The following is a 17,584-nucleotide window of genomic DNA, read 5'->3' as shown; positions in this document are numbered from 1 at the left end:
ATACATCTACAATACTACATAATGTGTTTTTAAGTGTTTGCTCTGGCACTTTGGGTAAATCAATATGGTTAGCCTTTTAGGTTTTTTTTGGAAGAATTTATGACAGTGAATGGTTTCCTGGTTTGAAGATGACTTGTTTTATTCTTAATGATCTTAGTTTTAGCACTGTTTGGACACTGTGAAACAGTATTAGAAATGGGACCAGAGGTTGAAAACCCAGACAACAATGATAACTTGGTCCCATGATCATGTTCAGATGGTTCCCAGAAATGTGAGTCCTTGGCAGAGTCTTAGTCTGAACCTGGGTCAGACTAAGAACGTCTTCAGAAACAACGTCTTCAGAAACAACACTGGGAATTTGCAGGTGAGCAACAGTCTCCCCCTGCTTGAACTAAGTGGAAGTGAACGTTTCATACCATGAAGAGAATGACCTCTACCTCAGTGAATCAAGACCAAGTCCATTACAGAGTCTCCACACAGTCAAACCTTACCAGTACCTCTGTCCCCACACCAACAATGTGCTGACTCAGGGCCTAATGCTGGCCACATGTCAGGAATGCATTTCCCATCGTCTTCCTCCTCTCTTGGCTGACATGACCCTGGCCTTGACCCTGACAACAGTAGAGCCTCTGGGAGCCAGTAATAGGCAAGAGCCAGGGACTGTGAAGAGGTGGGTTGAATCTTCAGAAGAAGGGAGGGAGTAGTGAAAGCACCTCCTGCTTCTGTCTTCTTTGAAACTTCAGACTAGGGTGCTGAGCAGGCAGAGAACTTGGAGTCTGTCACAGATCTGTGCAGACCGGACCGACTCAAGCCAAGGTACACATGTAAGTATTTATCTATCTTCTACCCTCCTTCTGTTCATTTTAGTGCAGTTCAACAGAGCGAGAAGTGCCAACTGTGTAGCCTGTAGTGATTTTTAAAGTTAAATTAAAGTAAATGTAGATAATTTATGATTCAGTTTTAGATATGTATTTTATATGCAGCACAAAGAACAAATTTACAAAAAAAAAAAAAGACTGTAGATAATATTACCTGCCTGCACTCTTGAGAGGTGTTGTGTCAAGCAAAAATATTTAATTTTATCTGCTGATAACATGTGCAAAGCACAATGGCTGGTGGTTATTTTCATGCTGAGTTCTAATAGAGGTGGACTTACAGGGAGAATTCTGTCACCGTCAGAGCAGGATAAGAATAAAATATGACCATATGATGAGAGTGCGAGAGACAAATTTGACAGACACTAGCATGTGTCACCCTCTGCCTGTCACCCGATCCCTTTTCCAATCGTAAGATTGGACTGCAATGGAAAGTGATCTCCTCACCTCTCTTGCCTCATACCCCCTCACCACACACATGCACACGCACACACACTGTAAGTAAATATGATGCTTTTATTAGTGAACTTGCGGTAGGGGAAGCTTTAAAACTGAAACTTGATGTTAGGGTGTTTGCTTTGAATCACTTAAAATAATAATGATAATAATAATATTACTGACTAGCAAATATAATTGAAGTAATGCTTGTGTTTGTAGATTTTTTGTAAGATTTATGTTTTCTTCTTCCTTGCCCCTCTCGTTTACACAAGGGCTCGGTCACAGAGAGAGACAATCAGAAAGACTCACAAAGGAGACCAAGTCTAAATGTAAGCAAATTGCCCAGCGTCTAAGTGATGCACCTGGTCCTCAAAACAAAGGAGCCTTGCTGTGTACAAAGCACCGCCAAAGGGTCAAAAGTACACGCATGTGAGTTATGGGACTGGTGATGAGCTTGACAGCGAAGACCAAGTAGAGGAGGAAACCGAAGACGTGAGATCAGCTGGTTATAACTTTGTGGCATCGAGTCATTCTGAGTAAGAGGAGAAGCATTCTCTTCATCACCAGCAGCAAAATTTACATCTGAATTGGGGAAGGATTTGAGAAATGGAAGTACTACCAGGAACAAAAGGGAAGGGAGTGCTGATGTTTGTCCAACGACGTAAACGGATGGATGAAATTGTATCAGATCATGAAGAAATGAAGAGTAAAGGATTACCTGTGCGAGCACTAACAGGACCCAGATTTACAGAAGCACAGAAAATGTATGACACAAAGCAAATGTACATACATACTGATCAGGCTAACTATCAAGTCAATGTGCCAAGACCCTTGGTGCCAAACAGAACTGCAAAGCCCTTCCTAGGATTTCAAGATGGCACTGCTAATGTCAACCCTGGTAGTGTTACTCCAGTGATGAAGAGGAATGAACCAAAATTCAAAGTACCTGTGCCTACAAACACAAATCCACATGTTTGGTCCCCAACTGGAGACATCATAGCCTCAAGAGATGAGCGGATATCTGTGCCAGCAATCATGACTGGCATCCTACCAGGGTCCAAAAGGAGTAGAAAAAAAGTGTCAGCGCGGGCTCAAGAATCAGATCCCTATCTTCAGAATAAAGGAGAAAGGAGGTCTTATATTGAGCCAGAGGAAGATTGTTTTAGTCTTGGAGCTGAAGCTTGTAACTTCATGCAAACAAGATCAACTAAACTCAAGAACCCCCCTCCAGTTGCCCCAAAGCCTGTAATCAATCCATCCTGTCCTCCTTGGGTGAGGAGGAGTCCCCCTGTTGAGCCACATATTCCACCTAGAAGTCCGGTTTCTCAACCATCTCACAGTTCCAGGGGGCCTCACAGTCAGCATTACTCACTGCAGCAAGATGGGGTCCAGTCTAAACAGATGGTCAACCGTTGGACACCAGGTCAAACTCTTCAAACAACACCCACCAATGCCTTGGCTTTGGTCAACTCCTCTTCTAAGCTTCACCATCAGTCAACCACTTATAGTCGGAATCAACAGCTGCCTCGATCCCCTGTGAGTACCCCAAGTTCAACTTACCGACCACATCACCCACCTTCCCTGTCAAGGAATCAGCCAGACAGTGTTCCAAATTCTGTTGCTTCTTGCCCTCCACAAGCATACATCCATGGATCAAAAACACTACAGGCTTCTCCAAAAGGTCAAGTGTCAGAGAGAGGCATTTATCAGTCCGTTGGTGAATCAGCTATGGTGGGAAAAGGTGCCCAGTTGTTTGCTAAAAGACAATCCCGCATGGAGAAGTTTGTTGTTGATGCTGAAACAGTGGAAGCTCACAAAACAAGACCCCACTCCCCATCCTTCTCTCTCCCCAATTCCTGGGGGTATTCCTCCAATATCCGTGCCCCTCCCCCTTTACTGTACAATCCCCTTCTTTCTCCCCACTACACCTCCTCAGCAGCCAGGCAAATCCCTCCCACAAGCTCCAAAACGAAGCCTAAAACCAAAGAAAAACCTAAAGTGCCCACAAAGCATCTAAATCCCTTAGATATTATGAAACATCAACCTTATCAGTTGGACCCGTCACTGTTCAAGTTTGAAGAAAATGCCATAAGCCCCAACTCCAAACCAACTCCTCTGTCAAAGTTTGAGGTCACTAAAAGCCTTAAACAAAGAGCAGCCTATTCTCATTCTCCTTACAAATCATCTGAGATTAGTGTTCAGGCCAAGGCAGAAGCTCCTCATACGTCTCCTGGATTGGTAAGTTCCTCAAACTCTTCTGCCCACCAGAAAACAAGATCAGCTGGGCCTCTCACAACTGGCAAGCACTTGGATGAAAAGCACACTGTCACCCCTGCAGTCCATCACATTAGTAACACCCAAGCACCAAGTGCCAAACCTGCAAGCACATCGTCCCAGCAGTCACCCTCTGGCAGCAGCATAGCTTCCGCTTATTCTCCTGCTTCTCTTATTGCTCGAGGTGTACGTCAAATGGCTCCTCGTCCAAAGTTTTCTGCTAAGAAGCCAGCAGCGATAGGTAAACAGTGGAAGACTGTGGCTGTTCTTCATTAGTACTAACACTGTATATGGTCATGCATTGGTGTCAACACTAAGAGCGCAGTCACTTCAGCAAATGGCTTGTATCGTATGTCTTATTAATCTGGTTGAAGAGTATATAGTCTTGCACTGTCTCATCCAAAATGATTTACAATATGGAGCTGCAGGGATATATTTAGCTGGAAATGTGAGGGAAGCATGTGAAGTCTGTTGAATGTACAAAAAATGTACTTAAAGTTCCAGTGCGGAACTGCTACCGCCCACTTTAGATTTCTGAGTAATTACCAGGTCTTTCGGCTCTGTAAGACCCTGCAGTCTATGAGTGTGAGTAGGATTAATCTATGTATTATATATCTGTCTTTTAAAGTAGTGTTACTTTTTTGGATTGCTTCCAGGAAATTTAATTGGAGCTGCATGGTGAAGTAAACAGCAGCAATTGCGATTGGCACATAGTCAGGTAGCTGCTCAGGGAGTGCTTGTTCGCTTGAGCACGTTCGTGAAATGCCAAAACTGTGATCGGGATAAAAATATGATTGTGAAGTCCTACTGAACGTCCAGGTTTATTTTTACCTGTAGATTCCACTTCTGAAACTTTTCATTGGCACGTCTTTGGTGTTTTGCTCTTTGAAGCTGTCTTGCTTTTACTCTCACTGTGTGCTTTTTTCCACCTCGCCTGCTCAGTCATAAGTCGTAAATCGTGTCACTCTGTGTGCAGCGCATAAATGTGGGCACAGACAAAAAAACAAAAAAACAAAAAATTGCTCTGCTGAGATACACAGAGAGAGTCATGTGGAGCTGATAGGTTACATCAGCATTGTATGAAGACACCTGACGAGTGGAATGTAACAAACAGTAGTTTATATTGAAATGTTATGCACTACAGCCATGGTTCTCAAACTGTGGTACGTGTACCACTAGTAGTACGCAAGCTTCCTCTGGTGGTACTCGGAGAAAAATCTGAAATATTGTTCAACTTTATATTCCAGGGTATGTGATCGGAGTTGAGCTGAGGAATTTTGACCAGTGTGTAGAAAATGAAACAAATGACAAAAAAAAAATATATATTATTAGAGTCACCTTATCACTCTCTTTCTTAATTTTAATTTTCTATACCAGTGTGTGAAGTATGTGTGAGGAAGAGGAGGATGATGAGATCTTTTTGCGAATAATCTGTTTCCCGTCAAGAGTCCGTAGCTGACTTTGCTGGGCCTGTTTACACCTCTGTATTTTAACGTTAGTAAAAACGGTGTCACTTTGAGAGTTCAATATGTTCTCAGGTGGTACTTGGTGTAAAAGGTTTTAAAGCCACTGCACTACAAACTTCAAAAGTGGTGGTGAATACAAACTAAAATAAACAAAATAAATACAAATATAGAAAACTTCGCACATTACATCATCCCCTACAAGAGGTGGTTTCGTGTGTACTTAAAGAGGGGAAATGTGAGACTAAGTAATGTTGAGGGATTCTCAGGAAGTGCTATTTCATGTGCAATAATGTGTGTTTGGAGAGCCTTGTGTGACTATGGTCTCTCGTGTGACTTGTTTTTGTTTTATCTTTATTTTCTAAGGAATTCAATCACTTGCATTGTTTATGCAGGAGCAATAAAATACATTTATTCATCAAATTAATATTTAACTCCAAAATTTCTTTACATAAATCTGCCATCTTGGATAAGAATAGTATCACTTACTATTATATCTTTATTTTTTTAGTATGTTTGGGGAGAAACTGTTCTTTTCTGGGTGCATTTTCTTCAGTCTCATTCCAAACTTTAATGGTATCACAACAGCTAAAAGCATTAACATTAGTTGTGATCATTAACTCTGATGACATTAAAGGTTGTTATTTTTATATTTTCCACAATCTTCATTTATGGACAGTTATTTTTCTGTCATCAGACATTCTATATTCTCATCCTCGATGAAAAACACGAGCAGGGTATCTAAAGCAAATCAAGAGAAAAATACTGGGCAACTGTCTTGTTTGTCTTTGTGACGTATCACTGTTGATTGTACTTCTTGTACTCTTGCACAATCGTGCTATTAAATTTCTCTTTCCTTCTGCTGTGTCACACCTTCCTTTTCTTTGTTCCAAAGCTACTGTGTCACTGCTTATTCTCAGTCACCCATATTTCCTCCTGCACCTTCTTCCACTTCCACTGGCAGTACTTTTCTCCAATTCACAGCACTTTCTGCAATTTGCAGTCCCATTATTGGCTTTTTCACTTGTTCAATTGTTTTGACGACTTCAGTGTCCCTTTAGCTTTTGTTTGAAAGATGAACTATGATGGTGCAACACTGAAACTGGATTTATATTTTGTTATACTATGATTTATTCATAACAAATCAGTTTTTATCATCACCAGTATTGTCTAGCCAGATTCTTCAGTTTAAGTTTGAGTATATTATACTTCCCACACACACGTACACAGTAACACGGAAATATGTATGTAAAAGCATGGTACCATTGTGATCAGATAACTTTTTAATTACTAATAACTCACAAAATTATCATTAAAATATCATTAAATGTATCATTAAAATAATGAACTAGAGTCCGTCAAACATATCTACAGTACATTAGCTCAGATAACTTGTTATAATGAATAATACTTAAATGTGGAAAATATGGAAATATGAAAATACTTGTTCTAACGTACAATAAATGTGTATTTCTATCTCAGATAGAAAAACGAAAAAAGGTTGACTGAGAAAAGATTAACAATCTTTAAAATGTTGTTTATGTTGACACAGTGTCACTATTGGATTAACAGCTGGTACGTTCATTCAGTATATACAGTACAAACACATCCGTCTATACATGCTGTGTAACCCTAACATTTGTATGGGTTTCATAGAAAAACCTTCAATTGGCCCCTAGAAAAGTAATTATGTCTTTTAAAAACGTGCTGGGTGCACATGGACAAATATAGAGCGGTCTATCTGCAAAATTATTTAAAAACAATCTGATTAAAATTGAAGTCAAAGGACCATGATCAGCACAACTAACAGCAATTATCAAATACAGAACAAGTGATGAGTTTTACAGCCTATTTGAAAGTTATTTCACCAACATCATCATAATTTAATTTACATTTAACTGTTTCTATAACTTTTCCTTCAAATTTAAGTCAGCATGAAGATAACAGGACATTGCATTAGTTATTGCCCTGGCTTCCATGGAGCCAGAGGGTGGCAGCAATGTCCGCACACCAGACCCCAAAAATGTTCTTGCTCTTTCAGGGATTTAGTCGAGGCCGCTCCTTCAGTCTTCCCAGGCGGCTGAATTTGGCATCTTCACCTGGACTTCTGTCCCCAGTGACCACATCTGGAACCCAGGCATCATATTTACTTGCACAGAGGCGAACATCCTTTCCAGAAAACATCTGCAAGCCACCATCACCATGGGAGGCAGCGTCCAGGAGCCCTTTTGGGTCAGTGGATGAGGCATTTGTATTTCAGGGCCTCCCGTCATCTGTTGTGTTCAGTGTCAGAGCTGCAGGGAAACTCAGATCTCTGCCAGAGCCACCAGATGAATGGAAGCGCAGGGTTTCTCTTGATCCTGCAGCTGTCAGTAAGAGTCATTATTATGCAGCTCCTGCTTTTCAGGCACCATCTTTGAGCCGGACATTTCCACCGGAGAAACCCGCCTTCTGTGGGCCTCCATTCAAACCTGCCCAGCCTCTGAAGTACTCTCCCTTCTACATGTAATACCTCAATGATAATACCACAAGAAAGAGACTTATAGAATAGAAATACATGTATGTAGAAATAAAACGTTTGAAGTGTGAAGATCGAAATTAAATTGAGCTCAGAAAGGTGATAACATGAGAGGATTTGGTTTATAAAACATAGAATTTTATATTTGGTGAGACTTAAAGGAATACTTCACCTATTTGCATTTAGCTTTGTATTTCTAGAATAGGAGTAGTATGGTGGGCAAGTAACAAAGAAAAGAATGAATATATTTCTCGACTCAGGTGAAACTGAGGTTGGGAAGCACAATTTTTCACAAATACTACCCCTATTCGAGTAATCCAAAGCTAAATGCACATCGGTGATGTATTCCTTAAACTATCTTTAACTTACTTAAGATGTTTGTGTTGCTGAACAAAAATACTGCCAAGCATTGATGGGAAATTAAGCAAGTGTGTCACAGTAATCGTTAAGACTGATTTAGGACAGAGGTAGACCATTTATCGTGTCAACGGTTCATTTTAAGGCATGAGTTTTGTGAGGTGATGTGATGTGATGTGAATGTGTAGTAGTTGTTTTTCAAGTACAGTGGTGTTTAGGGGGCGTGGCAATATTATATCAATTTTCTTTAGCTTATGACTTTTTAACTGATGTTACAAATAAACATTCAACTTTTTGTGGATTATCATAAAAGATCTTTATGGTTAGATGGTGCTCACTCTCACTAGAGCTGTTGTGTGAGTACGTCACAATATTAGTACTCAGAATATCGCAATATCATGATAATTGACATGATATTGACACCATTGACAATTTTGTTGGTTCTGAATATGTAGTGAGGAACAATTGTCATGTCTGGCTTTTTCACTCATTTGTTTTTTGTTTTAAACATTTTAAATGACATGGTGATGACTTTTACTGGTAGATATTTTGAAAATGATGTCATGGATCCTTATTAGTGATGTTGTTGTTGATGTTTTTATGCTATTTTGTCATCTTAGTTTTACAGTGGCTTTGATTCATACAGTAAAGAAGTAGACATAATGAAAACTGTGAGCTTTCAATGTGGATAAAGCTTTTATGATTATAGGCTGAGAAGAAGAATTGTTGCATGCATAGAATCATGAAGAATCATAATCAAGATCATTGCACTGTGTGATTTTGAAGTGTGACATTTGTGTTGGACAACAACAGCATGTTGGGGTTTCTTGCACTTTAACTGAAAAATTAAAAGTCATGAAAATGCTTTGGATCTTTGCAGCATTTGTTTGTGCTGTGAGAGTATTTTATCCATCTATTCTATGATCATATTCTATCATTTGTTAATTCAACTGCATATTGTTTTCATGTTATTTAAAACTCCAGTGTGTTATATTTGTTGCCAAAACTCTGCCCCCCCCCCCTTTCCTATGAAGTAAAAACATAAATTGAGCCTCTGCAGTGAGTGACAGAGATGCGAAGATGTGAAGAAGAGACATAGTGTCCTGCAACATTGTGCATCAGTGCTTAACAAATGTACTAGACACCACCCAAAGCCACAGCTGCCCTAAATTAACAGCATTGGTAATTGATCAAGTATAATTTATGTTTCTGTGATGGTAAATACACCAGTGTGTAAAAGCTCTTTAACCAAGATGATATTTCAAAATGCAGAAAAAAAGGTTTTAATGCTTGATTAAGTTCTGACTTCTCAGAGAAGCTCAGTGAGTCAGCTCAAATGTTTGTATAAAAAGGTGCCAAACAAATAACTATACCATTTTTAGTTTTAAGTTTTTGAAAGATTTCTAAAATATGCATTTTTTCCCATGAGTCAGAATTAGGAGGACTGGGAAGAAAACTTTCACGTGGTGGGCAGTGACATCAACCGTTAACTCTTCTGTTACCAATCATGTCGGCAGCAGCAGGATTTGGCATGCACACTTCTCATTACTGTAACTCCTACCATTATAAGATTCAAAAACGATGGACTGGTGATCTGTCCAGGGAGTACCTCGCCTTTCACCCTATGTCTGGTATTGGCACAGCATGTTGTGGGACCCACATATGGAGGATTAAGCAGTAGAAGATGGATCGATACCAGAAAGCAGAGAAATAGAGCTTTGTGCTTATATACTTGTCATTACGGTAGAACCTCAGGACACTTGCGAAACGACACCAGCGCACCACACGTTTGTGACGTCAGCTTCTCAGTACCGTATTCCTAAATGGTTGAATAACAGCCAGATATTGAAAGTGAAAGTTATCTTGGATCTCATTTAACCTTTTTTTGACAATACTACAGCCATAAAATCAATATAAATTCAGGCAGCCTGATTATCGTTTAGCCATATACTTAATCAGCATTGTTTGAACTCATTTGACAATGGTTTGAATGTAACGGACATTGGTTTACTTTTAAAGGTGACTCACTACAGCTTTAAAAACAGAGCCCAATATGAGAAAAATCACGATTGCATCAAGAACTTATCTGACATTTCAACAACATCTTTAATTTCAGACAAATGTAAGTCTGTAGAGGGACACTGGGTTTAGCTACTAGGACAATGACCTTGATTAAAAAATGTTCTTTGGCTGCCCACCATGCAATTGCTCGGGGCCCAGAGCTGGGTCTGCTTCCATGTTCGGGCCCCATGCCCCCATTTGCCCAAAGTCCCTTGAAAAACATGTGCTGCTCTCTATGTCAGGGATGAAACCACACTCTCCTTTCACATCTCCAATTATCTGTATTTCATTATCCAACATCAGTAGTGACACACAACGACAGCACCACTTCTCAGTTTGAAGAGAGGAGCACACAAGTAGCAGCTGTGCCACCACTCCAACTTGAGAGTGCGATGCCACGGCGGTTATGTAAACCCACAGAAGAGTGTCGACTTTGAAACTTTAAAACCAGGGAAGAATCATGTGTCTGGAGGGAAGCCTTTACCCCAAAGAACATCAGTGGGTATGTGAGTGTTGTCCATCCTCTCCTGTCTGTGGTAGCTATCCCTGTCCCAGGGTGTTTGAGAGTGGTTTTGAGTGTTTGGCAGGTTAAATTTAGCCTATTGATGTAAGCTGCATTCCATTCACAACAGACACAGAGACACACTCACAGTTTGGCTTTAGTGTGAGCGACTGTGAAGATCAGGGAAGATCACACTGCAGACTGTAGGTTGACCCCTGAGTCTCTGTGTCTCCCCTTCCAGGACACAGGTTACACACTGAGGGACAACATCACAGGTATGGAGAAGCTTCGTCTGGGTGCATTTTGCAAATATGTGGTGTATTTAAATTATGTTGGGTTTATGCTGTTAGAATATGGGGGGGAAAAAATAAACATATACAGCAAAACTTTTATTTTCTGTAAATTATAGGCATCACTGTCTTATTATCTAAATGTGACATTTTCAAGATTAGCAGATACATTTCCTCTATTTAGAATTATATTGCTTTGCATGGAATTATATCAATATTGTATACAAATGTAATACTATAATATGATTATATACATAACACACCTGTACACCAGTAAATTCATTAACATACAAACATGTTTCACACTTTAGAATAGAGGAATAAAGGAAAACATACTCAACTGCACTAGACACCAAACATATATTATAGGAAAAATAATACATTTATCACAGGACATTGTTTGTGTCCCGTTACATAGGACACAATATTCACCTTGACCTTTGCAGCAGCTCACATACTCAAAACATTTGGTGGCAAAGCCAGATTTAAGAATTACGTGTGTGCAACCTCTGCAAATACAATGGGGGGGGGGTTGGGATTATGCAATGCACTGTAATCTGTTGAATGAAACAACCACATAGATTATTTTAACATGACAGTGACATGACCAATCTATTAATCTGGTTACCTTGCGGATCAACAGCAACTTTCAGCACATGTGGACAGATGAAGGATTTTATCGACTACAAATATCATACACAGCACTAGTGTGTTATGTAATATAAAAGATTAGAGCAATAAATATGTCTAATCAAAAATAAGGTCACTCTGTATCCGGAGTGTCATATTCTGTCCTTGTCAACATTTCAATATTCTCTCTGTGATGTTGACAACAGTACAGGAAAGTGACAGCTGGTGAAAGATGACTTTACACATGCACACACTAGCCACTGATGCTCAATGGGATCACAGTGTTTGGAGTCAAACTCCTTCTTTATGATTTGAGAACAACTACTGTACACCCTGTATGTGTCCTGTATGTGTTTGCAGTCTTCCCGAGTCCTGCAGACCTTTGCCAAAGCCACAATGTCACAGTTCTGTACAATGCCGGCTGGAGAGAGGAAGAGGTGTGCAGCAGCTCTTTGCCAAGAGGTCCATGGTTCCAAGGGTATGATGTTAGAGCCGAGGTTCTGCGGCCAAAACACACTCCTGGAGGAGAATATCCATTCTGACCTGGGTTCAAAATGTCAGGGCTGCTCTCCAGCACTTGCCATAAATAAGCTAATAGGATGATTTACTGTATGGTGAAAATCCTTTGTCGTTGTCCTTTTCAAATGTCTATTTATGGGTGGGTGGGTGGGGGAGGAAGGTTTTGAAGGCCAACTGTGTAGCTGTTTGGATAATGTGAGGGTTTGTGACAGCTGGGGTACATACCGTCACTGCTTGTGGATGAGGGAGCACCACACGTGTATCAAATGCTAATTCTCCACTACAATGGTAACTCACTGTCCATGACAGGAGTTACAAAATGGAAAAAAATAAATATTCTGTGACACCGTTTGATGCCTTATATGGATACTCACTGGAACCTTATCAGATGACAAACTTATATGAGGGGATATTTTTGTGTGTATATTTATTTTGACTATCCTGATCTTTCCAACTCTAAAACCAGGGCCAGATGAATCAACTCAGGGACCCAGGGGTAAAAACAAACCCTTCCCAAATAAGCTTGTGACAGTTTGATCATACTTTTATACCTTTCTACTACAAAATAAATGCCACTGCATCAGCTACCATATCATAAAACTTTTTTCCTGCTTTTACTCAACTTATACCAGGTTGTTCTGTCACTTTGGAATAACCTACAATAAAATCTATATTATCATCAGTGAACCAGGACTTGTAAACACATCTTGCTTTGCCAATTTAGGAGGTTTCATCTTTTCCACTATACATTTTATTATTATCCTTTATTATAAACTGTAAATATGAAAGCTTAACTAAACTAAAAACATTAAAACAAATGGAAAATATGAACAAAATATGCTTTTCTTATTCATTTACATGTTAGCACAAGTAAATGTTTACAGTTTTGAAATTGTTGGCTCAATACTGCACAAGAAGTCCAGAACAGTGATACTGATGATTGTGATCTTCACATTCTTACAGGAGACTTTATGGATCTTGGGAAGAAGCTCAGCACTCCCAAAGACATCATGCTGGAGGAGTTATCGTTGCTTTCCAACAGAGGGTCACGACTTTTTAAAATGCGCCAGAGGAGGTCCGACAAATACACATTTGAAAGTATCCGAAATGAGGCGAATGCACAGCTAAGCGTAAGTGTTTGAATGACTGGATTTTTAGTTCTCTGGAGTTAGTGTGTGTCCGTGTGCTATACTCTGTGTTCTTCAAAAAAGTGTTACAACACATGGATGATAACAGAGACATGTGCCTTGTGCCTTCTCCATCCTCCAGCCAGATCTGCTGAGAGGCTGCACTTTGCTAAGGGGCTGCTCCCAGTTTATCAGTGCATGTTGATGTGTGTGTGTGTGTGTGTGTACACACACATCTGAATGTGTGATAGTCAGAAGCCATTGATGAGATGACAAGTCCAGTTTGTCATCCAAGCCTGAATTTATGTGCTGTCTTTATTCTGTTTTGCAGAATGACATATTAGCTGAGAACACACATACTGTGGAAATTAAAGTGGAGGTGCCCACCAGTGGGAACACTGCTAATGCAGAAAACTCTGTTTCAGGTAATAGTGATGCTGAAACTGTTTATGTTTAAGAATCTAATATGAAACACGACATTAACAACAGTATATAATATAGTAAATCATTGGTAAGTGTTCTACGTGCGGCTGAAATGATGTCATCATGCAGCAAATAAGACCAACTGATTATGTAAGACTGTCCTAATAATGGCATCTGTTGTCACACGGTTGAAACAGCTGGTCTTGTAAATAGGCTAGGTAAATAAGCACGATACCATGTTTTGTAACCAAGATTAACTATTAACTTGAATGCCTCTAAAAGCTTTATTTTGTTTTGTTTCATTTGAATAGTTAAATGAGCTCTCATTTTAAAATGCTTAAGCAGGGCGTCCTCTTATATTGACACATTATATGAGTGCATGCTTGAACTATGTGCTATTTTAAGAGCTCAGATTGTAATGATGGACAGCTCAGTCTGCCTGTGTTAAGTGTTTTCAAAGGACAGTGTCCGTTCATAATCCCATTCACTTTAAATCCTTAGTCTGCTTACAAAAAAAGAAAAGAAAAAGAAAACGGCTCCTAACTGCATCACAAAGTGTCAGATCATTCTGGCTCACGGCACGAGCGTGGGTGAACAATGCTCATGAATACTTGAACACAAAATCCTCCTTCTACATCCTAAAATTCAAGTATTGTATTTAATACATTATTAGATTCTATGTTTTTAGTTTTTCCTGAAATAGTGCACTCTACAGTCATAGAACACTGACAGAGTTTAGTTTAGTTTTTATTTTATTTTACCAGGATCTCCATTAGACTGTTCCCCATTACACTTGAGAACAGCTACTCTTCCTGTGGTCCACATTTAGCCTTGACGGAATAACACAACACAATACAGTAAATCCACAATATCATATAACAATGCAAGCAGAAAAAAAGGAATTTCATCACTGACCCATACCATCCACCTTCTACCAACAAAACAATGAGTCACTCAGGTAACAAAATAGAGATATGATGGTGTACATTTTACATGAGAGTTATGATTTTATATAAAGAAAACAGCAAAAAAAAACAATTCAGCTTTTAATTTCCCTCCTTCGCAGATATGACTGTGGAGAAGTTAAGCAGCTCAACTATGCACAAGTCCTATCACTCTCCGTGGGAGAAGGCGATCCTCAGTGACCCTGACCTCGCTGACACCCTCAAACTAAGAATGCCGACAATTGACTCAAGACCAGAGCTTCCCGATTACAAGTCTTTTAACCGGTGAGAAACCTTTGAGCAAGAGTCAGTGAAGAAGTTAGAAGAACAAAGTCAAATTCACACCTTGTTTTAAATTGCAGGGTCGCCACTCCGTATGGTGGCTTTGACAAAGCTCCCAGAGGAATCACATTCAAACTGCCAGAGGTCGACCTGAACCCACCCAGATACCCAGAGCTGCAGGAGCCAGGGATAAAACGACCCACCTTCAACAGGACGGCCCAGGGATGGATATCAGAGGGCACCCATCTGATCCTACCCACCATCATCCTGGAGCCCGTCCAAGTCCCAGAGTCTGACGACCTGTAGATGAAGACCTGAAGCCCTGTTACACAACAGGATGTTGGCCAAAGACAACAGATCAGATTTAAAAGAGTGAAATAGTGGCCCAAGTGCAATTCCTTACCAGTATATTAGATTGAAATTATAGACTGTACATAAAAATGGACATAGTCTTCTGGTTTAAGGGGGTGAGGCCCAGGAAGTAAGATGGAACAGTTATCCAACAGGGGGCGACTGCACAGGTTGCAAAAAGAAGTCTGTTTGAGTAGGCAAGGAAAGGCAAGGCAAGTAATAAATCATGAATTCAATATATCCTCCCATTTAGAGAAAAAGTAGGGAGGTGTTTGATTGACAGCTGATATTGTCCAATAGGAGCCTGTTGCAGGTGACATCATCATGGCTACAGTCAACTTGTGAATCTCTAAACTTCAAGACGGGAGTTTGTTTGTTTTTTCCACCGGCAGACTACGTCCATTTTAATACACAGTCCATGACTGAAAAGCATGCAATGGACACAAAATGCTTCATGCTTTTGTTTTTCAGTTGTTTGCCCAACTCTACAAACTGCTTCTAAATAACATCATGTAAATAGCAAAATGAATGTGCTATACAAAATTCAAGATACTATGTTTCCATAGCTACTGACAACAAAAGTGTAATTTTTATAGAATTTAAAATGAGAACAATGTAAATAAAGAATGCAAAGTATTTATTGTTGGCACACAATTAAAACTGGAACATGCAGTAATAGTTATATGTAGTTATTTGTATTTTTATTATAGCTTTGGTTCACACACACATGCTCACATGCACATGCACATGCACACACACTGCTCCCGAGGGAAAGTTCTGGAAGGATTGAATTCAAGGCCAGTGGGAAACATATCTCATGTCTATCATTTCTCCAAAACCTCAGTACTCCAAAGTATTTACATACCACTGATACAGAATAGTCTTCATCGGAGTTTATGAGCAATGCTTCAAGTCAGATTGTTGTGATATTTTGTGTTTTCATCTGTTTCAATAGTGACACAAGAGGTATTTTTTTAATTATGAATTTAAAACAGTTGCAGTAGTATGAGCTTCTTGACACACTGCAGTACAACAATAATACTGTCACTGAACGCTCTCTAGAGACGGGAAGGAAGGTAATGCTAACGACAGCAATGGACAGGAAGTTATCCAAAAACAGACATTACTGGCAGCAGCTTAAAGTTTATTAGATACCTAATACTACCTGATTTGAACTGTCAGCACTCAACAGCCTGATCATAGAATATCTGTAACACAGCACCGCTGACGGTGTCATGCAGTCTGATATGCACAATTACACTGAGGCAGGCAAGTAAGAGATGAGGTGTTTTGTCTGCACAATAAATGTTCATGGTGATGACTACATAGCCATTTTTATTTGAGTTTGGTTTGGGTTAGTATTTGATAAAAAAAATGATTCCCTTTGGAAAAGGAGCATCATTATATGGGAGATTGGAATAAAAATGATCAATAATTCCAAATTTTGGTAATCTATTATGTTCCCTGACATTGTTTTTTTCCCATATTTTTTTCCCATATTTCAGCTTTGGCCTGAAAATCAGTGAGAACCTCTCAGTGTAACAACATGCAGAGGGTGTTTTTCACTCTTTTTCAAAGCATGGCCCACACACACACACACACACACACACACATTTGTGCCACATTCATAGTGAGAAAACCAGTTATGTAGCTTAACCATCACAACTCAGTGCCTCAAAAAGCCCTATTAAGGTGTGACAGACAGTGAGGATCAGTCAAAATGTTCTCACATTCCACAAAATGTCCTGACTTCCTTATGTTTATAAGTTTTTTGGTCCTCACAAAGATATCATGCTGGTTTTGCATTCTGTGTGTGGACACTCTTAGACATAATGCCCTTACCCTTGATGTAACCTAAACCCAATTCTAACCCTAAAACCAGGTATTAACCCTCAAATGTTGTGTGGACCAGACAAAATGTCCTGACTTCCTTATGTTTATAAGTTTTTTGGTCCTCACAAAGATATCATGCTGGTTTTGCATTCTGTGTGTGGACACTCTTAGACATAATGCCCTTACCCTTTATGTAACCTAAACCCAATTCTAACCCTAAAACCAGGTATTAACCCTCAAATGTTGTGTGGACCAGACAAAATGTCCTCACTTCCTTAGGTTTATATGTTTTTTGTCCTTCACAAAGATACCACTGAACTATTCATTATTGCTTTTTCATCTTTTATGAGAGATGTATTGATGTAACACAAACATGTCACCATTTCCCTTTTGTCAGATAAGGGCAGATTTAGTGAGAGGGACTTTTTATTCATCCTGTCTTCTCTTAACAACACGCTCAGCTTCAGGCTCAGGCTTCCTCCTGCAGGTCCGTATCCATCTGGCCGGGTTGTTGTGATCCTGTTCACTGCAGCACCAGCTTCAGAGACGATGAAGTGTTTTTGTCATTTAATCAGAAAACACTGATACTTTAATGTAAGGATTTAAAAAAATAAAATAAAACAGAGAGACTGGTAGCCTCCTTTTCCAGTGTGGATCATAGAGGCAAAGGTAAAAAAAAAATATGAATATATCCTTT

General features: G+C 39.6%; 2 protein-coding genes across 2 annotated transcripts; both read left to right on the top strand.

Moving 5' to 3' along the window:
* The first annotated feature begins 683 nt into the window (after positions 1 to 683).
* On the top strand, positions 684 to 8,791 carry synpo2b (synaptopodin 2b). The gene is made up of 3 exons (XM_058639576.1): positions 684 to 824; positions 1,586 to 3,551; positions 7,092 to 8,791. Exons 2-3 carry the CDS (start codon positions 1,920 to 1,922, stop codon positions 7,557 to 7,559), a joined length of 2,100 nt encoding a protein of 699 aa, XP_058495559.1. The 5' UTR covers positions 684 to 824; positions 1,586 to 1,919; the 3' UTR covers positions 7,560 to 8,791.
* Positions 8,792 to 10,633: 1,842 nt separating this feature from the next.
* myoz2b (myozenin 2b) lies at positions 10,634 to 15,732 on the top strand. Its single transcript, XM_058639631.1, has 6 exons — positions 10,634 to 10,763; positions 11,769 to 11,886; positions 12,891 to 13,057; positions 13,386 to 13,479; positions 14,544 to 14,706; positions 14,784 to 15,732. The coding sequence occupies exons 2-6, from the start codon at positions 11,805 to 11,807 to the stop codon at positions 15,007 to 15,009; spliced, it is 732 nt and encodes a 243-aa protein (XP_058495614.1). The 5' UTR covers positions 10,634 to 10,763; positions 11,769 to 11,804; the 3' UTR covers positions 15,010 to 15,732.
* Positions 15,733 to 17,584: the final 1,852 nt, after the last annotated feature.

Source organism: Solea solea, chromosome 10 (assembly GCF_958295425.1).
Source record: "Solea solea chromosome 10, fSolSol10.1, whole genome shotgun sequence".
Taxonomy (NCBI): Eukaryota; Metazoa; Chordata; class Actinopteri; order Pleuronectiformes; family Soleidae; genus Solea; species Solea solea.
This window is presented reverse-complemented; position numbering and strand designations above follow the sequence as displayed.